The following is a 25,093-nucleotide window of genomic DNA, read 5'->3' as shown; positions in this document are numbered from 1 at the left end:
ATTTCTTGTTAACAACATTAGCTTATTTCCAAGAATAAGCAGCTTTCACTCAGTTAGAACTCGGTAGAAATCAGACCTGAATTTGGATCGGACTTCCTTAATTCTTGTGCAGAAAGGTGTGCAGTATACTGCTACATCCATTTTCAATAAACTCCCACAAGAATTCAAAAATCTTAGCAGTAATCCAAGCGCTTTCAAATCGAAAATGAAGAGTTTCCTCCTGGGTCACCCCTTCTATTCTGTCGAGGAGTTCCTTGAAAAGGTAAGCTCATTCTTATTGTATTGTTGATTTTGCTTACTTAAACTTATGACTGGACTTTTTAGGGTACATAAACATTTTATTTTTATCTGTTATTACTTTTATTTTGTAATTTCATGCACTGACACTTTCCATGACCTTGGAGATTTGCTCCTCAATTTGGTCCTACGGAACTTGACGTGTAAATACTGTGAATAAATAAATATTCAAGGTCACCTATGACAGCGTCATACTCCACAAGCGAAGAGGGGATCTCGCCCTGGTCAGTGACCACGCGTGCGATATAGCTCCTTAAGTATGTACGATCTTGAAGTTACGCAATCACAGCGTCAACAGTATCACTGGACGTTTGGTCGTTGAACTCTCACCTAACTCATGTCAACCGCCGATCGCCCTGGCCCACATTGAAACAGCGCTATTGTATATAAAACTTTTCCTTACGGAGTATAGTTATGTCCATGCAGACTTTCCTCCCTCTAGGACTTCCACTACGCGAGATATTTATCACCTCCGCTGCAGAGTGAAAATCTCATTCTGCATTTGATATATAATCACATTAGTCCTCGCGCTGACTTTATTACAATTTTTTTTTTTTTTAAGATCAGTAAATTTCATTTTTATACACCAGTCCAGCCAAGCCAAGATAGACACAAAGCCCATGCCTACTACAGTAGTACAAGTTCATATGCCAACTAGCTCTGCAGGTGATGAAGAAATTGATGAAATGTATGACGAGATAAAAGAAATTATTCAGGTAGTGAAGGGAGACAATAATTTAATAGTCATGGGTGACTGGAATTCGTCAGTAGGAAAAGGGAGAGAATGAAACATAGTAGGTGAATATGGATTGGGGGGAAGAAATGAAAGAGGAAGCCGCCTGGTAGAATTTTGCACAGAGCATGACTTAATCATAGCTAACACTTGGTTCAAGAATCATAAAAGAAGGTTGTATACCTGGAAGAATCCTGGAGATACTAAAAGGTATCAGATAGATTACATAATGGTAAGACAGAGATTTAGGAACCAGGTTTTAAATTGTAAGACATTTCCAGGGGCAGATGTGGATTCTGACCACAATCTATTGGTTATTAACTGCAGATTGAAATGAAGAAACTGCAAAAAGGTGGGAATTTAAGGAGATGGGACCTGGATAAACTGAAAGAACCAGAGGTTGTAGAGAGTTTCAGGGAGAGTATAAGGGAACAATTGGGGGAAAGAAATACAGTAGAAGAAGAATGGGTAGCTCTGAGGGATGAAGTAGTGAAGGCAGCAGAGGATCAGGTAGGTAAAAAGACGAGAGCTAATAGAAATCCTTGGGTAACAGAAGAAATATTGAATTTAATTGATGAAAGGAGAAAATATAAAAATGCAGTAAATGAAGCAGGCAAAAAGGAATACAAACGTCTCAAAAATGAGATCGACAGGAAGTGCAAAATGGCTAAGCAGGGATGGCTAGAGGACAAATGTAAGGATGTAGAGGCTTGTCTCACTAGGGGTAAGATAGATACTGCCTACAGGAAAATTAAAGAGACCTTTGGAGAGAAGAGAACCACTTGTATGAATATTAAGAGCTCAGATGGAAACCCAGTTCTAAGCAAAGAAGGGAAGGCAGAAAGGTGGAAGGAGTATATAGAGGGTTTATACAAGGGCGATGTACTTGAGGACAATATTATGGAAATGGAGGAGGATGTAGATGAAGATGAAATGGGAGATAAGATACTGCGTGAAGAGTTTGACAGAGCACTGAAAGACCTGAGTCGAAACAAGGCCCCGGGAGTAGACAACATTCCATTAGAACTGCTGATAGCTTTGGGAGAGCCAGTCCTGACAAAACTCTACCATCTGGTGAGCACAATGTATGAGACAGGCGAAATACCCACAGACTTCAAGAAGAATATAATAATTCCAATCCCAAAGAAAGCAGGTGTTGACAGATGTTAAAATTACCGAACTTTCGGTTTAATAAGTCACAGCTGCAAAATACTAAAGCGAATTCTTTACAGATGAATCGAAAAACTGGTAGAAGCGGACCTCGGGGAAGATCAGTTTGGATTCCGTAGAAATGTTGGAACACGTGAGGCAATAATAACCTTACGACTTATCTTAGAAGAAAGATTAAGAAAAGGCAAACCTACGTTTCTAGAATTTGTAGACTTAGAGAAAGCTTTTGACAACGTTAACTGGAATACTCTCTTTCAAATCCTGAAGGTGGCAGGGGTAAAATACAGGGAGCGAAAGGCTATTTACAATTTGTACGAAACCAGATGGCAGTTATAAGAGTCGATGGACATGAAAGGGAAGCAGTGGTTGGGAAGGGAGTGAGACAGGGTTGTAGCTTCTCCCCGATGTTATTCAATCTGTATATTGAGCAAGCAGTAAAGGAAACAAAAGAAAAATTCGGAGTAGGTATTAAAATTCATGGAGAAGAATTAAAAACTTTGTGGTTCGCCGATGACATTGTAATTCTGTCCGAGACAGCAAAGGGCTTGGAAGAGCAGTTGAACGGACTGGACAGTGTCTTGAAAGGAGGATATAAGATGAATATCAACAAAAGCAAAGCGTGGATAACGGATTGTGGTCAAATTAAATCGGGTGATGCTGAGGGGATTAGATTAGGAAATGAGACACTTAAAGTAGTAAAGGAGTTTTGCTATTTAGGGAGTAAAATAACTGATGATGGTCGAAGTAGAGAGGATAAAAAATGTAGTCTGGCAATGGCAAGGAAACCGTTTCTGAAGAAGAGAAATTTGTTAACATCGAGTATAGATTAAAGTGTCAGGAAGTCGTTTCTGAAAGTTTTTGTGTGGAGTGTAGCCATGTATGGAAGTGAAACATGGACGATAAATAGTTTGGACAAGAAGAGAATAGAAGCTTTAGAAATGTGGTGCTACAGAAGAATGCTGAAGATAAGGTGGGTAGATCACGTAACTAATGGGGATGTATTGAATAGGATTGGGGAGAAGAGAAGTTTGTGGCACAACTTGACTAGAAGAAGGGGTCGGTTGGTAGGACATGTTTTGAGGCATCAAGGGATCACAAATTTAGCATTGGAGTGCAGCGTGGAGGGTAAAAATCGTAGAGGGAGACCAAGAGATCAATACACTAAGCAGATTCAGAAGGATATAGGTTGCAGTAGGTACTGGGAGATGAAGAAGCTTGCACAGGATAGAGTAGCATGGAGAGCTGCATCAAACCAGTCTCAGGACTGAAGACCACAGCAACAACAACACCAGTCCATAATTAAAATCTATGCACTTTACTTTGGCCACCCTCATGACGTCAGTGGCCAACAGTGATTCTCTCACATTAAACCCAGAATACATTTCTAGCAACTCTAGAACTTCACACCTCTCGTTAAAACAAATTACAGGCCTAATAAAATAAAGAATGACAAAAGAGCAGCAGCAACTCAAACTACATAAAAGTTTATGAGGAAAACAACGCTCTACAACCAAAGATATACAACGGAAACAGAATAGCATTGCGAAGCGTATCCTGTAACACAATTGTCAACTTGAAAAACAGTTGTGTACTACGTTTCCCGGGTCTGATGACCACAGGTGAAAGCAGCAGGAACATGAATGTGGACGTACACCGAGAGATCTTTAAGTTGATTTTTAAACAGCTTCCTGATGGCCAATTCAGTTCTTTTAACCACAATTTTGTTCAAACAAAACCTAAATATCGATTTAAGATGAAAACAAGAAGCAGGTCGGTGTGGTCAAGCAGTTCTAGGTGCTACAGTCTAGAACCGCGCGACCGCTACGGTCGCGGGTTCGAATCCTGCCTTGGGCAAGGATGTGTGTGATGTTCTTACGCTAGTTAGATTTAAGTAGTTCCAAGCTCTAGGGGACTGATGACCTCAGATGTTAAGTCCCATTGTGCTCAGAGCCATTTGAAAAAAAGAAATCTGTTTTTTTGAAACTGATACAAGAGCAAGTTGCCTTAATACATGAAACGTATTCGCAGTTGCGAATACACGCAACCATCAGCTGTATAAGGAAATGACGATGATAAAAGTTTTGTGCCAGACCGGGGCTCGAACCTGGATTTCCCGCTTATCGCGAGCGGCCGCCTTACCATTTTTTAATTTTTTTTTTAATTTTACAAGAACGCTTTCCCAGCATTTCAGAATGCAGTTCCTCTGTTAGGAATGCTGTTTACAAAACATATTTATCTACATGAACATAATCATAGTTCTTTCATGAGACAGCACTTACTCTAAAACTAAAGTTTATCCATTGACCAGAAATTACAGAATACAGGTGACGAAGGAAACAGTTTTGTCTGGGTCTTTTTCAGTTATACAGTGTAAAAAGAATAATAGAAAAGTCCTTTATTTACCGAGCGAGGTGGCGTAGTGTTTAGCACACTGGACTCGCACTCGGCAGGACGATGGTTCAAACACGCGTCCGGCCATGCTGATTTAGGTTTTCCGTGATTTCCTTTAAACGCTTCAGGCAAATGCCGGGATGGTTCCTTTGAAAGGGCCAGCTAACTTTCTTCCCCATCCTTCCCTAATCAGATGGGACCGATGACCTCTCTGTTTGGTCCCTTCCCCCTAACCTCCCCCTCCCCCCCCCCCCCGAATCAACCAAGTCACCTCATTCATTTAACATAGAAAGTAGAAAAAAAATCAAAGATGATCCTAGTGTGAGGAAGCGAATCGGCAACTGCTCGTGTTGAAGACGTCGGTTGGAGACATGCCTTCGGAAAGCAGTCGCCGAGCCTTTGGTGGTCATGAGATTGTAGCTTCACCTGTCAACCACGTTCACTGCTAGCTAGCTCCAAGGTGGGCTCTCCGCTGCAGAGTGAAAATCTTATTCTGGAAACATCCCCCAGGCTGTGGCTAAGCCATGTCTCCGCAGTATCCTTTCTTTCAGGAGTGCTAGTTCTGCAAGGTTCGCAGGAGAGCTTCTGTAAAGTTTGGAAGGTAGGAGACGAGATACTGGCAGAAGTAAAGCTGTGAGGACCGGCCGTGAGTCGTGCTTCGGTAGCTCAGATGGTAGAGCACTTGCCCGCGAAAGGCAAAGGTCCCGAGTTCGAGTCTCGGTCGGGCACACAGTTTTAATCTGCCAGGAAGTTTCATATATCAAGTGGTTCAGGAAGAAATATCCCTGTTGTTCTACATCTACAGTTTTCATCCTACTAAGATTTTGTCTTTTTTTGGTTAGAGCCGTGTTCAAATGGTTCAAATGGCTCTGAGCACTGTTGTTGTTGTTGTGCTCATCAGTCCTGAGACTGGTTTGATGCAGCTCTCCATGCTGCTCTATCCTGTGCAAGCTTCTTCATCTCCCAGTACCTACTGCAACCTACATCCTTCTGAATCTGCTTAGTGTATTGATCTCTTGGTCTCCCTCTACGATTTTTACCCTCTACGCTGCCCTCTAATACTAAATTGGTGATCCCTTGATGCTTCAGAACATGTCCTACCAACCGATCCCTTCTTCTGGTCAAGTTGTGCCACAAACTTCTCTTCTCCCCAATCCTATTCAATACCTCCTCATTAGTTATGTGATCTACCCATCTAATCTTCAGCATTCTTCTGTAGCACCACATTTCTAAAGCTTCTATTCTCTTCTTGTCCAAACTATTTATCGTCCATGTTTCACCTCCATACATGGCTACACTTCATACAAAAACTTTCAGATATGACTTCCTGACACTTAAATCTATACTCGATGTAAACAAATTTCTCTTCTTCAGAAACGCTTTCCTTGCCATTGCCAGTCTACAGTTTATATCCTCTCTACTTCGACCATCATCAGTTATTTTGCTCCCCAAATAGCAAAACTCCTTTACTACTTTAAGTGTCTCATTTCCTAATCTAATTCCCTCAGCATCACCCGACTTAATTCGACTACATTCCATTATCTTAGTTTTGCTTTTGTTGATGTTCATCTTATATCCTCCTTTCAAGACACTGTCCATTCCATTCAACTGCTCTTCCAAGTCCTTTGCTGTCTGTGACAGAATTACAATGTCATCGGCGAACCTCAAAGTTTTTATTTCTTTTCCATGGATTTTAATACCTACTCCGAATTTTTCTTTTGTTTCCTTTACTGCTTGCTCAATATACAGATTGAATAACATCGGGGAGAGGCTACAACCCTGTCTTACTCCCTTCCCAACCACTGCTTCCCTTTCATGCCCCTCAACTCTTATAACTGCCATCTGGTTTCTGTACAAATTGTAAATAGCCTTTCGCTCCCTGTATTTTACCCCTGTCATCTTTAGAATTTGAAAGAGAGTATTCCAGTCAACATTGCCAAACGCTTTCTCTAAGTCTACAAATGCTAGAAACGTAGGTTTGCCTTTCCTTAATCTTTCTTCTAAGATAAGTCGTAAGGTCAGTATTGCCTCACGTGTTCCAGTATTTCTACGGAATCCAAACTGTTCTTCCCCGAGGTCTACTAGTTTTTCCGTTCGTCTGTAAAGAATTCGTGTTAATATTTTGCAGGTGTGGCTTATTAAACTGATTGTTCGGTAATTTTCACATCTGTCAACACCTGCTTTCTTTGGGATTGGAATTATTATATTCTTCTTGAAGTCTGAGGGTATTTCACCTGTTTCGTGCATCTTGTTCACCAGATGGTAGAGTTTTGTCAGGTCAGGACTGGCTCTCCCAAGGCCGTCAGTAGTTCCAATGGAATGTTGTCTACTCCGGGGGCCTTGTTTCGACTCAGGTCTTTCAGCGCTCTGTCAAACTCTTCACGCAGTATCATATCTACCATTTCATCTTCATCTACATCCTCTTCCATTTCCATAATATTGTCCTCAAGTACATCGCCCTTGTATAGACCCTCTATATACTCCTTCCACCTTTCTGCTTTCCCTTCTTTGCTTAGAACTGGGTTTCCATCTGAGCTCTTGATGTTCATGCAAGTGGTTCTCTTATCTCCTAAGGTCTCTTTAATTTTCCTGTAGGCAGTATCTATCTTACCCCTAGTGAAATAAGACTCTACATCCTTACATTTGTCCTCTAGCCATTCCTGCTTAGCCATTTTGCACTTCCTGTCGATCTCATTTTTGACACGTTTGTATTCCTTTTTACCTGCTTCATTTACTGCATTTTTGTATATTCTCCTTAAATTAAATTCAATATCTCTTATGTTACCCAAGGATTTATATTACACCTCGTCTTTTTACCTACCTGATCCTCTGCTGCCTTCACTACTTCATCCCTCAAAGCTACCCATTCTTCTTCTACTATATTTCTTTCCCCTGTTCCTGTCAATTGTTCTCTTATCCTCTCCCTGAAACTCTGTACAACCTCTGGTTTAGTCAGTTTATCCAGGTCCCATCTCCTTAAATTCTCATCTTTTGCAGTTTTTTCAGTTTTAATCTACAGTTCATAACGAATAGATTGTGGTCAGAATCCACATCTGCCCCTGGAAATGTCCTACAATTTAAAACCTGGTTCCTAAATCTCTGTCTATCTGATACCTTTTAGTATCTCCAGTTTTCTTCCATGTATACAACCTTCTTTTATGATTCTTAAACCAAGTCTTAGCTACCATTAAGTTGTGCTCTGTGCAAAATTCTACCAGGCGGCTTCCTCTTTCATTTCTTAGCCCCAATCCATATTCACCTACTATGTTTCCTTCTCTCCCTTTTCCTACTACCGAATTCCAGTCACCCATGACTATTAAATTTTCATCACCCTTCACTATCTGAATAATTTCTTTTATTTCATCATATATTTCTTCAATTTCCTCATCATCTGCAGAGCTAGTTGGCATATAAACTTGTACTACTGTAGTAGGTGTGGGCTTCGTATCTATCTTGGCCACAATAATGCGTTCACTATGCTGTTTGTAGTAGCTTACCCGCATTCCTATTTTCCTATTCATTATTAAACCTACTCCTGCATTACCCCTATTTGATTTTGTGTTTATAACCCTGTAGTACCTGACCAGAAGTCTTGTTCTTCCTGCCACCGAACTTCACTAATTCCCACTATATCTAACTTTAACCTATCCATTTCCCTTTTTAAATTTTCTAACCTATCTGCCTAAGGGATCTGACATTCCACGCTCCGATCCGTAGAACGCCAGTTTTCTTTCTCCTGATAACGACACCCTCTTGAGTAGTCCCCGCCCGGAGATCCGAATGGGGGACTATTTTACCTCCGTAATATTTTACCCAAGAGGACGCCATCATCATTTAATCATACAGTAAAGCTGCATGCCCTCGGGAAAAATTACGGCCATAGTTTCCCCTTGCTTTCAGCCGTTCGCAGTACCAGCACAGCAAGGCTGTTTTGGTTATTGTTACAAGGCCAGATCAGTTAATCATCCAGACTGTTGCCCTTGCAACTACTGAAAAGGCTGCTGCCCCTCTTCAGGAACCACACGTTTGTCTGGCCTCTCAACAGATACCCCTCCGTTGTGGTTGCACCTACGGTACGGCTGTCTGTATCGCTGAGGCACGCAAGCCTCCCCACCAACGGCAAGGTCCATGGTTCATGGGGGGGGGGGGGGGGGGGGGGGTTGCTCTGGGCACTATGGGACTTAATTTCTAAGGTCATCAGTCCCCTAGAACTTAGAACTACTTAAACCTAACCAACCTAAGGACATCACACAAATCCATGCCCGAGGCAGGATTCGAACCTATGAGCGTAGCGGTAGCGCGGTTCCAGATTGTAGCGCCTAGAACCGCTCGGTAGAGCCGTGTAAAATTTATGAAAATGTTTATTATTTTTCCAGGCGTTCAGAGGTAAGCTACCTTAGCAGTGCATGACGTATGGCTGCATCGGCATGGAAAGCATAGAAAGCAGGAAAAAAATCAAAGGTGCTCCTAGTGTGCGGAAACGAATCGGTAACCGCTCGTGTTGAAGACATCGGTTGGAGACATGCCGAGTCTTTGGTGGCCATGAGATTGTAGCTTCACCTGTCAACCCCGCTCACTGGGGACTAGCTCCAGGTTGGGTTGGAAAAAAGGTTCCCTAAATTGTTAGCAGAAGTGGACTGGTATTTATCGTGTCGTCTCATTATGAGGTTTTGTGTTAGCAAAAACGTCCAGAAATCGATCACTTTCTGATGTCGATTTCCGAAAAGATAAAGGACGGCCATATCACATCTCTGATGATGGAAAATACGTATCGTCGGGACACAGGAGCATACTGGGGATGATTATGTGCTTTGGCACCCGAAGATGAAGGGCCAGTATCTGCTGAAGAGGGAAAGATGACATCAGTGAGTTGAATCAGTTTTTCAACAACTCCCATGAAAACACAAAATTCAAAACACATACCACAATTCACAACTCCTCTTGCCACCCCGCAGCACACAAAATGGCAGCATTCCGGTACATGATTAATAGAGCTATCCAACTACCACTCTCAGAAGATAAATGTGACCAAGAAATTGAAATAATAAAACGAACAGCTATTGAAAATGGTTATAACAGCTCCATAGTGGACACCCTAAAACACTCAATAATGGCAAAGGAATCACAGCACAAAAAACAAAAAGAAAATAACATCTTCCATACAATCCCCTTTCTGGGTAACATTTCATACCAGATTGCCAATGTCTTCAAACGAAAAGGCATAAGCATATCCTTTATAACTGACAACAGGATTGGACAGAAGTTACCCCACAACATCGGCACACGAAACCCACTTCATCACACAGGTGTGTACAAAATTGAATGTTTGGACTGTGACTGCTTCTACATAGGCCAGACAGGCAGATCATTTGAGATTAGGTTCAAGGAACACATGGCAGCACTAAAAAACAAAAAATATCACACATCAGCAATAGCTACCCACCTGCATGAAACAAAACACCATGTTAACAACACAAGTATTAGCATCCTACACATCCAACCAAAAGGCTGAAAACCAGACATCCTTGAAACACTCCAGATATACAAACATCAAATGAAACAACCAGAGGCCATCTTAAATGACAAAAATGGCAATATTTACAATAGTATCATCTCCGTTTTCAACAACTGCCTACACTCTTAAAAATGCACACACACACACACACACACACACACACACACACACACACACACACACACACACACACACACACACACACACACACACACACACACACACACCTAACATTTATCATAAATATTGACAGCTGCAAAGAGTACAAGAGATTGACCTCATTCACAGATAATTCATCACACCAACAGCTTGTACCCCTTGTCAGCCTGAAACTGTATGTACATCAACTACTGGCATATTTTATAGCACTGACCAATGTATTACCCCAACCTTTAGGCAGCTAATATATGCAACATGCAATCTTAAGACCCCTTGTCATGTAAATGTTTGCTCTCATATAATCACTCTCCCCCCCTCTCTCTCCTCTCTCTCTCTCTCTCTCTCACTCACTCTCTCTCTCTCTCTCTCTCTCTCACACACACACACACACACACACACACACACACACACTTTTTTCCTCTCTCTACCTCTCCTTCTGCCTCCAGCCCCTCACCTCACATCTGTTTATTAATCCCAATCAAAGAGTGTAATGTATGTATGATTTTACTGTTGTAGCCAATATGATCATTGTAATTAAAGTCTGTAACATTTCACCTAGTTATTATCAACAAGTATGAAGTTTAAGCCATTTTAACATTTCACCTGATTGTATAAACGAGTACGAATGTTTAGCTGTTTTAACTTGTCAGAATTGGATTTATATACCACCTGAAATACACACACATATATTTGACACCTCAAAACAAACACCGCCAAATGCTTAAAACAATTATTCTGCAATAATGTCGTTACAATGTATATTCTTTGCACTTTGCCATCATGTCTTCTCTTCTGCTATACGAACCTTGCACCCAGCTGATTCCAGACGCCATATTTGTTTACAAATGTGGCAGTATACGTGTGATGTGTTACGACAGCAAAAGGAACCTGTGACCACTGAAGGTACTCTCGGTTACTTACTTACTGTTTACCATTAGATATCAGTTTAATTTTTTGTCAAAAGTAATCCTAAACCGTATTCTGAAATAGTGTCTTGTTTCTCCACTAGGCAGTGCCACACGTTCCTCCAAAAATTGTAACACAACACACACACAAATGTAATACTTACTAATGAAAATCCACCCGATGGTGGAGGTTTAAACCTTCGAAACGCGTCGTGGAAATAAATAAAACGGTGACTGGTAACAGTGAACTTGTTGTTTCATTTAATGAAGAGGGAGACTTGGAGTGACGGTATGGACGCTCCGAGCCACTGGCAGAAGGAACGTCTGAGCGTCCCCTGGACAAATAAACCGGTCCTGCCTATGTACGCGGTACACGCAGTACATATTCATCTAGCAGATAGTCATAGTAACGTGACTAGACTGTGTCGGTCCACACATATTCGAAAGAACTGGCGAAGACGAGCAATGCACTCTAAACAGAAAACGAGGTACGATCCAGAAATCGTTCTTTCAGTTGCAAAAATTTACCGAGAACCTGGCACCGTGAATTATTTGACATCACATCACCAGAAAAAATAGAAGAGGGAGGAACACTCCTCGGGCCGATGTGTTACCCATTACAGGCGGAGGACCGCGCCGACTTCAAAGCTGCCGCCAGAGATCGTAAATCCGGACACGGGGCACAGGTGGCGTCCGGCCGTGTAAACAGAGCTTTCTCGGAAGATTCCCGCGGTGGCGTTCGCGAGCGCGAGGGAGAGGGTGGAGGGGAGGGAGGGAGAGAGGACCTCGCCTATATAAGCTGGCCAGCGGCAGCGCGCCCACCACTCGCCGTCATGCTCAGTCGCGCGCCACAGCTGTTCTCGATCGTGCTGGTCGCGCTCGCGGCCTCGACCGCCGCCGACCAGGAATCGACCACGACGCCGCCCGCCACCACCGCCTCCACCACCACGACGCCCCCGCCGCCCGCAACCCTCGTCGCCGTCGCCGCTACCGATGGCCCGACGCCACCCCCGCTTCCGGAGACGACGGAAGTCGTGAGTACCACTACGCTGCAATTCCGCCCTCCTTCGCGGCATTGTAACAGTCACCTTGTCTGCGACGTCTCAGTTTTATCTTAAGCCTGAATTACACGATCGACTTTCTCAATCGACTACTTGTGCCAAATGGCTCTTCTACGGCTCTCGGCACTTCACTAGGGCGCCCAAACGTTGTTCAAGTGTGTGTGAATTCCTAAGGGACCAAACTGCTTAGGTCATCGGTCCCCAGACTTACACACTACCTAAAGTAACTTAAACTAACCTATGCTAAGAACAACACACACACCCATGCCCGAGTGAGGATTCGAACCTCCGGCGGGAGGGGGCGCCCAAAGGGTATTAAGAGAGATGACTACCATCTGATCACGATTTTAGGGAGGTTTAAGAGATATCTGCTCGCAGTATACTTCAGCTGAACAACTACGTGGTATTTTCTTGGAATGGTCAACTTAGGAGACAAAAATATTTAAGGAAATTGACAGTTTTGCTTACATTTACTCTGTTATATGGTACGGTGCCATATTTTTAGGTCACTCCACAAACTGAGACGAAGTTTCCAAGAGTCTAAAAGCTTGTAATAAGACTCATTTGTGGCATAAATTCAGAAATGAGTATTACGCTCAAGCGCTCTAAATATGTTTGTTAGACTGTGTTATGTCTTTCGAGGTCTTCCACACCTATAAGAGTTCCCTCATTTTTGGGTGTATGGAATGAAAAATAAATCTAATCTAATCTAATCCAAACAAAACAATAACAAACGAATACAATCACAATAAAATTTAACAACTGTGCCCCCTACAAGTACTTACTTAGAGAAGCTGCAGAATTAAAAAACTCTTTGCTATTATCTTCAAAATTAATTTTAAACATAAGCTCTCATTTAATAAGTTCTAAGCTGCTGCTGCTTCTCTGATCAGTCGATCTATTTGTCATGAAAGAAAAAAAAATTCTTTCGAAGCATTATGAAACGTTGTGTAGTTTGAGTCAGCTGAGAAACAACGTAACGAGCGTTTTTAAACATGAACGTCTTTATGATACTGTTGTGCGAGTCCTTATTACTTCCGTCTATTGTTCATATCGAGAAACGAGAAAACATTAACATTCCCCCTCTCACGACTCCTCTAGATGTCTAGGCCGTGTCATTCGTCCTTCGCTCCGCGGTTTCTTTCCATAGAAGCAAAAGCAGAAAACACTGTATGTCGACAATAATGTCGATTATTATACGAAAACTTTTCGTGATGTGTCGGTCATGAAACTTGTACTATCGATAGTACTTCGTGAAGTTAATATTTACAACAATGATTTCTGACGAAATATGCGGGAGAAACAGGGGGTCACTAAGAGAGCCGGGAGGATTAGAAAGGTAGTGCTATAATGCGGGACTTCCCGGGACTTCCCGGAAGACTCCTGCACTGTTTCTCGCTTGTCACGAACTGTCGTTTTCGTGTACAAATCAGAGGCAAAATTGCGCGTGTTGTACCGTTTGGCACCTAATAGTGAAACTGAGATTAAGAGGAACCACGTGTTTTATGAATAAATCGAAATGTAGGAACAAGCAAATATAATAGATTAATGACAAAAGTTAAATCAGTAGTCGGTATTCCTGACAAAGGTCGTATTGTACACCCTCCACATGCCTGATAATTGAAATTGTCCAGGCATTGTAAAACGCAGCTAATTTTGTGTTCTCATGTGGCTGAACGCTAGTAGGAAAAATACCAAGTCCTTGTGCAACCTTTCCACTGTGTTACGGAAACAAAAAAGCACAAAATCCAGTGCTATAATAGCAGAGAGCCCAGTGAGTACAAGTTAACTTCCGACGTTTGCAGACAAAGCTAACGGCCCCTTGTACCTGTGCATGCGCAGTATGCAGCATACTCAATATCTTAGGCCTCGCGACATGGTTGGCAGCTGAATACGCGTACTTCAACGAGTATAAGACTTTTACCAGGAAGTCTCTCGTGTAAAACAGGTTTTACGAACGAGCCGGACGGCTTCGAATTGTTCGCAGATCGTGGCATTAACTGCAGAGGAACAGCACGCTGTTTATAAACATCACAAGGCCGTGAAAAGCATTGGTTACTGGAGCAGCGATCAGTAGCTGGCCGTGAACCTAAATAGACGTCACGTGACGTGTGGAATAATCTGTACATTCCCGTACTGTTAGCGCTGCCATAAATGGGGTCATCTGTACATTCATAGACATAGTGATAGTCACTGTCATAAATGGAGTCGCCTTCTTCTTTGTCGATTGGGGCCTTCTATGGACCACACAAATATTTCTAACATACAGTTTCTCAAATAACATTTCATTCTGTCAGAGTGCCATTATTTACAACTTCTTACCACATTTCTCCTGTTTTCTGTTTTTATTTTTCATTGGACTCTAAAACCTTCTTTCGAAAGGTATCTCTGTTAAGAATTTCACGTTCTTCATCTCTTTCAGATCACTTGTGATTTCTTACAACCACTTGCACCAAGGAACTTTTTTTTCCGGTTGACATATTCAAAAACTGTCTCACGAATTCTGTTTCCATCCCCACGAACCAGATGACCATAAGACATTTTCTCATAATTGCATTTTGTTAAGTTTGTTTCAACAGATTTTCATTACTTCTTCCCATATTCACTGTTGTTTACTGGTCCAAATAGGTTTTTTTGGATTTGCCTCTTTCATTTCCATGTTTTGTATTCCTCCCGTCTTAGTCAAACTCAGACATACGACTGCATATATATTCTGATTTTGATTCTACAATATAGTTCTGTAACTTCTCTTGAGAAGAGATATCACATTGTAAAGATGTTTACTGAACTGGAAGGCCTATCCATCGCCCTTACCCCGAGTTTGTTAATCTCACCATCACGGCTGTTCTTCTGCGTTACTATTTAAATTAATTGACTGCTGAAATTTTTCCGTATTTATTGTTTATATACTTCGGAGCATATTTTATATTTGTGATATATTCTGTTTTTGTGTAAGATATTGAATATTTGAAGACGAGTTTTCTTTCCTACGATTCTGCTAAAAATGATCTTTTTTATTGTTACCATTACTCTGTTTCCGGACTTTATTGCAAGACTGACGACAAAAACTAAACACTGAATTGTAAGATTCTTATGTGTACAGTCCAGTCGCACATGGTCATATACTGAGGACTTTTCGAATTATTCTTTCCTTTCTCAGATCTCCTCCTCAAGGACACAACTGAACAAAATTGGCTAAAGATCGTCTTCTTGTGTAACTCCTTTTCGCACCTCGGAAGCTTCAAGTATCTCTATTTTCTTAGAGCCACTTTTGTTTCATTCGTATCTTCCTTTTCTTCTGAGTTAACCCCACTGTGGCAAAACTTATGGCAAGTGATCGTCAATTAATGGATTCGTAGTGGCTTTAATGCTGGGGTCTTGTGCGCTCTGCCGCCACAATCGTCAGTTAAGGGGAAAAAGTTGTATTTTAATTGGCAGTAGGCTACGTGTATGAGGCATAGATGAGAGAACTAGCCTGCCAGTTGCCTACACCATTGTGGGTAACCCCCTAATACCACACTCAATGGTCGGTGTACCAAACCAACAGACGCTAATCACGTGCGTAGGTTCAAGGCGAGCTGCGCGGTGACCTTAACGAACTGGTCTTCAGTAGTCACAGGAAACTACCAGGACTCACTAAGTCAATACGAACACGAAACCGGCGAATGGCAAGATTCATGTCTTTTGAAAAGACGCGAATCATCTGTCAGAGGCCATGTCTATGAAATTTTTACAAAACAATTCCCTAATTCTCAAATATTGCTTTAAACAAAGTTAGAAATAACGAGCCGTACGAATGTGATAAAGGCTCTTTACAGTCTACAACTGTTCGAGTAGTTTCCTTAAACACGAAGCTTTCACTTCCATGTTAGCAAGTGATTAGATAAAAATCAATATACACAAGGTTAAGTAAAACCAAACAAAGAGGAGTGGAAGGCAGTTTCTGAAATATGCTGGTAACGCACTACGAGGTGCATTCAAGTTCTAAGGCCTCCGATTTTTTCTCTAATTAACTACTCACACGAAATCGATGAAACTGGCGTTATTTCTCGACCTAATCGCCCTGCAGACGTACACATTTTTCACAACGCTGACGCCATGATTCCATGGCAGCGGCGAAGGCTTCTTTAGGAGTCTGTTTTGACCACTGGAAAATCGCTGAGGCAATAGCAGCACGGCTGGTGAATGTGCGACCACGGAGAGTGTCTTTCATTGTTGGAAAAAGCCAAAAGTCACTAGGAGCCACGTCAGGTGAGTAGGGAGCATGAGGAATCACTTCAAAGTTGCTATCACGAAGAAACTGTTGCGTAACGTTAGCTCGATGTGCGGGTGCGTTGTCTTGGTGAAACAGCACACACGCAGCCCTTCCCTGACGTTTTTGTTGCAGTGCAGGAAGGAATTTGTTCTTCAAAACATTTTCGTAGGATGCACCTTTTACCGTATCGCCCTTTGGAACGCAATGGGTAAGGATTACGCCCTCGCCGTCCCAGAACATGGACACCATCATTTTTTCAGCACTGGCGGTTACCCGAAATTTTTTTGGTGGCGGTGAATCTGTGTGCTTCCATTGAGCTGACTGGCGCTTTGTTTCTGGATTGAAAAATGGCATCCACGTCTCATCCATTGTCACAACCGACGAAAAGAAAGTCTCATTCATGCTGTCATTGCGCGTCAACATTGCTTGGCAACATGCCACACGGGCAGCCATGTGGTCGTCCGTCAGCATTTGTGGCACCCACCTGGATGACACTTGTCGCATTTTCAGGTCGTCATGCAGGATTGTGTGCACAGAACCCACATAAATGCCAACTCTGCAGGCGATCTGTTCAACAGTCATTCGGCGATCCCCCAAAACAATTCTCTCCACTTTCTCGATCATGTCGTCAGCCCGGCTTGTGCGAGCCCGAGGTTGTTTCAGTTTGTTGTCACACGATGTTCTGCCTTCATTAAACTGTCACACCCACGAAAGCACTTTCGACACATCCATAACTCCATCACCACATGTCTCCTTCAACTGTTGATGAATTTCTATTGGTTTCACACCACGCAAATTCAGAAAACGAATGATTGCATGCTGTTGAAGTAAGAAAAACGTCGCCATTTTAAGTATTTAAAACAGTTCTCGTTCTCACCGCTGGCGGTAAAATTCCATCTGCCTTACGGTGCTGCCATCTCTGGGACGTATTGACAATGAACGCGGCCCCATTTTACAACAATGTGCATGTTTCTATCTCTTTCCAGTGCGGAGAAAAAAAAATCGGAGGCCTTAGAACTTGAATGCATCTCGTACTATGATCTGTATTTGCATCGAATTTATTAGATTGGTGCATAAGTTCGTAGCGTTTTGGTTTTGCATGTTGGTATTATAGTTGCTGTGGGTTTACTCGTCAGCTGCCATTATTTATTTGCAGTTCACTACTGCTACTTATTGTAATTTTGTCATTGGAGATTGTGAGTGGAGCTGTGGACGCTAGAAAATGGAGTACAAAGCGCAAAAATCGGAACATTTTCGTCATATTCTTCTGATTGAGTTCAGTAGAGACGACAGCAATGTAGGCAGAGAGAAAGATTTGCGCTGTGTGTGGGGATAACGCACTGGAGAGAGCACACAAAAAAAAATGGTTTTCTCTTGTTAAGGAGGCCTGTTTTGACATAAGTGACTCTCCACATTCAGGAAGACCTTCGGGGTATCATGACGATCGTTTAAACGCATTAATCAATAATGACTCGAGAATTGGCAAATGTGATAAAGTATGATAATTCCACCATCGTGCAACATTTGCATGTGATGGGGTAGGTTCAAAAATCAGGTGTATGGGTATCTCACGCTCTGAGTCAAAATCACGAAAATCAGCGTGTAACCATAGTGCTTCCTCGTCATCAATTGGTTCGTGAACAACAGCGACCATTCCTATGCTGTATCGTTACTGATGACGAGAAACGGTACCTTTATGTTCGCATAAGGAAAAAAAAGGGGATGGTTGAGCCCGAACAAAGTAGCAACTGTTCATACAAAGACCTGCTCGCATCCACAAATAGTTATACAGTATTATGTATCTGGTGGAATAGCGACGGTGTGATGTATCACGAATTACTTCACCGACGTGTAAGCATCAGTGTTGAAATTTATTGTCAATGACTGATACGTACTGTAGACGCAACCCAAGAACAATGACCAAGAAGAATAAGCTAAATTATGCTACTCCACGATAACGCCCACTCGCATTCTGCTAGAATGACAAAAAACACTTCACAAGAGTTGAGTTGGGAAGTCATTCCGATCCCAAGTTACTCTCACCTGATCTTGCGCCCTCAGATTTTCACCTTTTCCGCTTTCTATCGAACAACCTTCAAGGAACTTCCTTCCCGGATGAAAGTACGCTTCCAACATGGATCGGTAAGTTCTTCGCATCACAACTACGTGATTTTTACTGTCATGGAATCGAAAAGTTGCTCCAGCTGAAGTTTCTGTTACGTGTATCTCTTGTGTTTACTAAACTTACAGGAAAATGCTACGAACTTATGCAAGAAATTAATACTTGCGCCGAGATGTATTGATAATCATCCACCCTACTCCTTGCCCTTCCACTCCCCTCCACGCACATATGTGCTCAAATCGAATGGGGGAGTGTGTGTGTGTGTGTGTGTGTCGTCGGAAGATGGTAATGTCATCCATTAGTCAAAAGAGGTTCAGGAATAGCATTGTGTGACTGATTTATGTAAGGACCGGACACCGTTACACGTCTCTACAGCAGAAGCACGGGCGACTGTGGAGCTGAAGCAAATTTCCTCGATTTCCCTGTTGACGTCACAGTGGTTCCCCGTGGCTGTTTGCCTCGTGGTGGACGCATTTCGTCAGCCTGCTGCGGACCATCACGCTTCTCAGAAAAAAGAATTAGTTCTTTGACAGATGGAGCCCATCTTCTGAACAAACACATTTAGTTGCTATTTCTGTTGTTTTCATATATTAATTTACCAACTCCTAGGTTGGGACGATTCGGAAATAAACAGCACGAAAAACTGTTGTTTAGTACTCACTCTTATACGTTTACGCACATCCATCTCATAGTCGGGTGCCTTTTATTCAAATTTCTAAGTCTGCAAATGAGAAAAAGTGCAGCTGGTTAATTATTCTTCAAAATAGCCGCGAGTATATGGCGAAAAGACAGTTAATTCAGCCATCGTAAGAATGAATGGACAGTGCAAGCGTTTCGTAACTTCAGTAGGCTCCAAATAAATGGTGTAGTTTCACTGAATCATTTGCAGCGAAACTCTAAAGGATTTCTTGTAACAAAGCCACGATCAGTTTCTTCTTCTATCCTCTTTCTGTTCATCGACGATCTCTACCGCTTGGTATATACGGCGTCGAACCCTAATCTTTCTACACTTCCTCATTCCAGAAAAAATCAAACAAAAAGATTTGTTCTTGGAAACTTAATGGACGTCTTATGTTAACGCTTTATCTTCAAGAAACTGAAAAGTGGCTACCTCTGATCCAAAACACAATCTGATTGTAAGCCAGATTCCCTTTCGTCCTCTTAAATATTCAATTAACATTATAAAATTTTATCAGTTGAGACTTGGGGCTTAATTGCCTAGTAGGCCACAATGTCAGAGTGTACTTCTGAGACTTCTGAAAAATTTGAATAACAGCGCTAAATCGTATGACCGTATAGTAACAGAGAAATGAAACTTAAGCAGAAACGTTTGAATCACACGCTGTCTAATCAAAAGAATCCGGACACCCGTAGTAATACGGAACTGAGCAGTTGATTGTCATAACAGCCGGATCCATCAGTATAAAATGCTGCGGGGAATGCACTGTTGTCTATACAGGAGCATTAACAGCAGAATGGTTCGGTTAGGAGAGCTCACTGACTTCGAACGTTGACTAATCATTGGTACCCTAAGTAACAAATCCATCAGCGACATTTCAACCCTACTAACGCTTCCCAAGTTGACCCTTTCTGATGTGACAGTGAAGTAGAAACAGGAAGCAACAACCGTTAAGCCAAGAACACGCAGACCTCATGTGCTGACGGTTAAGAACCGTAGAATATCTAGAATGGTGGTTATAAAAAATCATGTTAAATCAGCGGAAGGAATCAGTCATGGGTTCTAAGTGCTACCAGTAATTCAGGTAGTACAGTGACTGGCTCAGGGAGTTAAAAAGAATGGAGTATTCACTGGAAGAATCGTAAGATACACATAAGTGTAGGCAGTATCGTTGACTTTAGCCTGTTGTAGGCATATACAACACGCCCTGTCCTAACGTGTTATGGCTTTTCCGGAGAAGCGAATTCCCAGTAGGAGTCAATATGGATTCCGCAAATAGACGTCTTGTGGAACTCAGTTCGCTCAGTGCGTTCACGTGATTCAGAGGACCATGGACAATGGCGCCTAGATTGATACTACAATCTTCAACTACACACATACTCTGCAAGCCACCATACAGTGCCTGACAATAGGTACACTGCACCACTCTCTTATTCCACTTGCAGAGTAAGGTCAAGACGACTGTCTATATGCCACTGTATGAACTCTTAATTTCTCGTTTGTCTTCGATGTCCTTACCAGAAATGTGTGTTGCCAGCAGTAGAATCGTTCTGCAGTCAGCTTCAAATACTGGTTCTCTAAATTTTCTCAGTAGCGTTTCTCGAAAAGAACATCACCTTCCCTCCAGGGATTCCCATTTGAGTTCCCGAATCATCTCTGTAACACTTGCGTGTTGTTAAAATCAACCGGTAACAAAACTAGCAGCTCGCCTTTGAGCTAGTACGGGTCCCAAACACTCGAGCAATACCCAAGAATAGGTAGCACTAACGTCCTACACGCGGTCTCCTACAGAAATGAACCACACTTTCACAAAATTCTCAATAAACTGAAGTGGACCATTCGCCTTTCCTACCACAATCCTCACATGCTCGTTACATTTCATACAGCTTTGCAACATTGCGCCCAGGTATTTAAAAGATGTGTCTCAAGCAGTACACTACTAATGCTTTATCAGATCACTGCGGATTTGCCTTTCCTACTCAACCACATTAACTTAAATTCTACATTTAGAGCTAACTGCCATTCAACACACCAATTTTGTCGCCTACAGTCACTCAACGACACCCCACACACCACAGCATCATCAGCAAATAGTCACAGATTGCTGCTTGCCCTGTGCGCCAGATCATTTATGAATATGGATCCTCCACTTCCTGAAAATGCTTGGATACTGCCGTATGCTGTCGTTTAGTGTCAAGGGTATAAAACGATATCGAAATGCAAGTTCAAATGGTTCAAATGGCTCTAAGCACTATGGGACTTAACATCTGAGGTCATCAGTCCCCTAGACTTATAAGTACTTAAACCTATCTAATCTAAGGACATGACACACATCCATGCCCGAGGCAGGATTCGAACCGGCGACCGTAGCAGCAGCGCGGTTCCGGACTGAAGCGCCTAGAACAGCTCGGCCACAACGTCCGGCGGAATGCAAGTAGACCCGCTGGGGAACGCTAGTTGGCGGTGAGACTGGCAGCTGATCCCCAAGGTCCATGAATCTAATGTATTGCGCTAGGATAGGCTGACTGATCCATTACTTTTAAATTACACTATTGGGGATACAACAATGGCGGCAGTAACAGCCTTAAAACGCTTGGCAGTATACATACAGTGGGACGTAAATTGGAACGATCAGATAAAACTAGTTGTCAGGCTGAGATTCATTGGAATAACATTAAAGAAATTTATTTCATACACCGAAGACGTTAAGAGAGAGAGAGAGAAAGAGAATATCTAACAATGAATGGCACGGTTCATCATGGGATTGTTTGTTAACGCGAGGGTGTTTCGGAGACGTTAAACTACAGTTTCAGGCTAGAGAAGAGGCGTAGTCTATCACGGAGGGATTTAGTGTACATTGGAAAATGAACCTGGTAACATCTTACTTCCTTCCAGATAAATCTCACGAACTGACCTAGATGAGAAAGTCAGAAGTTAGGATTAACACCTGTCGTCCTCCCCAAGCACTATTTGTCAGTGGATCAAGAAAAAAGGGTAAATGGTAGTAGTACCAGTTGTACCCTGCGACACAAGCCGTGGCGGAGTGTAGATGCAGAAGTAGGTAACCACCCCGTTGACACTTTAGTTATGAAAGATACAATGAAGGGAGAAAATCACAGCAGCAAGAAGGAGTTGCGCGGCATAACGAAAGTTGGTAGGCGTGTTTCTACATCTGAAAGATAACGTCAGTTTAGATTTCGCACCAGTAGCACAAGAGTGGCGCTGCTGTCACCACTATGAGGATGTGAATCAGGTTTGTTTTAAGTACGCACCGTAACGGTGGTGAGCGTTAGTTAACTTTGAGAATGAACGTGGTGACTTGATGTCAGTCAAGAATGCCTTTAAGGTGACAAGGACGCTATTATTAACAACTCACAGATTTTGCAAGAGGTCGTGTAATAGGGCTACGACAAGCGGGATGTTCCTTCTACATTATTGCTGGAACACTTGGCAGGAATGGAGCCACTGTACATGATTACTGGCAGCAGCGGTCACAAGAATGTACAGTCGCAAGAACACGGAACTCCGGACGGCTACGTCGCATTACCGACAAGGAAGACCATCGTATCCGATATATACACTCCTGGAAATTGAAATAAGAACACCGTGAATTCATTGTCCCAGGAAGGGGAAACTTTACTGACACATTCCTGGGGTCAGATACATCACATGATCACACTGACAGAACCACAGGCACATAGACACAGGCAACAGAGCATGCACAATGTCGGCACTAGTACAGCGTATATCCACCTTTCGCAGCAATGCAGGCTGCTATTCTCCCATGGAGACGATCGTAGAGATGCTGGATGTAGTCCTGTGGAACGGCTTGCCATGCCATTTCCACCTGGCGCCTCAGTTGGACCAGCGTTCGTGCTGGACGTGCAGACCGCGTGAGACGACGCTTCATCCAGTCCCAAAGATGCTCAATGGGGGACAGATCCGGAGATCTTGCTGGCCAGGGTAGTTGACTTACACCTTCTAGAGCACGTTGGGTGGCACGGGATACATGCGGACGTGCATTGTCCTGTTGGAACAGCAAGTTCCCTTGCCGGTCTAGGAATGGTAGAACGATGGGTTCGATGACGGTTTGGATGTACCGTGCACTATTCAGTGCCCCTCGACGATCGCCAGTGGTGTACGGCCAGTGTAGGAGATCGCTCCCCACACCATGATGCCGGGAGTTGGCCCTGTGTGCCTCGGTCGTATGCAGTCCTGATTGTGGCGCTCACCTGCACGGCGCCAAACACGCATACGACCATCATTGGCACCAAGGCAGAAGCGACTCTCATCGCTGAAGACGACACGTCTCCATTCGTCCCTCCATTCACGCCTGTTGCGACACCACTGGAGGCGGGCTGCACGATGTTGGGGCGTGAGCGGAAGACGGCCTAACGGTGTGCGGGACCATAGCCCAGCTTCATGGAGACGGTTGCGAATGGTCCTCGCCGATACCCCAGGAGCAACAGTGTCCCTAATTTGCTGGGAAGTGGCGGTGCGGTCCCCTACGGCACTGCGTAGGATCCTACGGTCTTGGCGTGCATCCGTGCGTCGCTGCGGTCCGGTCCCAGGTCGACGGGCACGTGCACCTTCCGCCGACCACTGGCGACAACATCGATGTACTGTGGAGACCTCACGCCCCACGTGTTGAGCAATTCGGCGGTACGTCCACCCTGCCTCCCGCATGCCCACTATACGCCCTCGTTCAAAGTCCGTCAACTGCACATACGGTTCACGGCCACGCTGTCGCGGCATGCTACCAGTGTTAAAGACTGCGATGTAGCTCCGTATGCCACGGCAAACTGGCTGACACTGACGGCGGCGGTGCACAAATGCTGCGCAGCTAGCGCCATTCGACGGCCAACACCGCGGTTCCTGGTGTGTCCGCTGTGCCGTGCGTGTGATGATTGCTTGTACAGCCTTCTCGCAGTGTCCGGAGCAAGTATGGTGGGTCTGACACACCGGTGTCAATGTGTTCTTTTTTCCATTTCCAGGAGTGTAGTTCTGGCGCGTCGTACTACATCTGCAGCAGCAATTTCAGCAGCAGTTGGCACCACAATGATACAACGAACTGTTACAAATCGACTACTTCAAGGACAGCTCCGAGCCAGACGCCCTGTAGAGTGCATTCCACTGACTCAAAAACCACCGCGATTTGCGACTTTTGTGGTGTCGAGCGAGAGCACGCAGGAGGGCAGGGTGGAGGTCTGTTGTGTTTCCTGCTGAAAGCTGGTTCTGCCTCGGTGCCAGTGATGGTCGCGCTCTGGTTAAAAACAGGCCTGTTGAGGGCCTGCAGCCAACCTGTCGGTTTGCTAGATACACTGGACCTACACCTGGAGTCATGGTCTGGGGTTCGATTTCGTATGACAGCAGGAGCTCTCTCAAGGTTGTCCTATGCACCTTGACTGCAAATTTGTTCGTCATTCTGGTGATTCGACCAGTTGTGCTGCCATTCATGACCAGCATTCCAGATGGTGACTTCCAACTGGATAACGCTCGCGCACATACAGCTGTTGTAACCCAGTATGCTCTGCAGAGTGTAGACATGTTGCCTTGTCCTCCTGGACCACCAGATCCGTCTCCAATCGAGCACATGTGGGACATCATCAGATGACAATTCCAGCGTCATCCAAAAATAGCATTCCATCCATGTACTGCCAGCCGATGTGGCCGAGCGGTTCTAGGAACTTCAGTCCAGAACCGCGCTGCTGCTACGGTCGCGGGTTCGAATCCTGCCTCGGGCATGGATGTGCGTGATGTCCTTAGGTCAGTTAAGTTTAAGTAGTTTTAAGTCTAGGGGACTGAT

General features: G+C 43.6%; 1 protein-coding gene across 1 annotated transcript in view; it reads left to right on the top strand.

Annotated features, from left to right (window-relative positions):
- The first annotated feature begins 11,775 nt into the window (after positions 1-11,775).
- LOC124775261 (inter-alpha-trypsin inhibitor heavy chain H4-like) overlaps positions 11,776-25,093 on the top strand; it is a 208,940-nt gene continuing 195,622 nt past the window's right edge. Inside the window, exon 1 of the mRNA XM_047250099.1 lies at positions 11,776-12,204. Coding sequence (XP_047106055.1) covers positions 11,776-12,204 — 429 coding nt within the window. The remainder of the gene's footprint in view (positions 12,205-25,093) is intronic.

This window comes from Schistocerca piceifrons, chromosome 2, assembly GCF_021461385.2.
Source record: "Schistocerca piceifrons isolate TAMUIC-IGC-003096 chromosome 2, iqSchPice1.1, whole genome shotgun sequence".
Lineage (NCBI taxonomy): Eukaryota > Metazoa > Arthropoda > Insecta > Orthoptera > Acrididae > Schistocerca > Schistocerca piceifrons.
The sequence above is the reverse complement of the archived record's forward strand: the minus strand, read 5'-3'. Positions and strand labels throughout refer to the sequence as shown.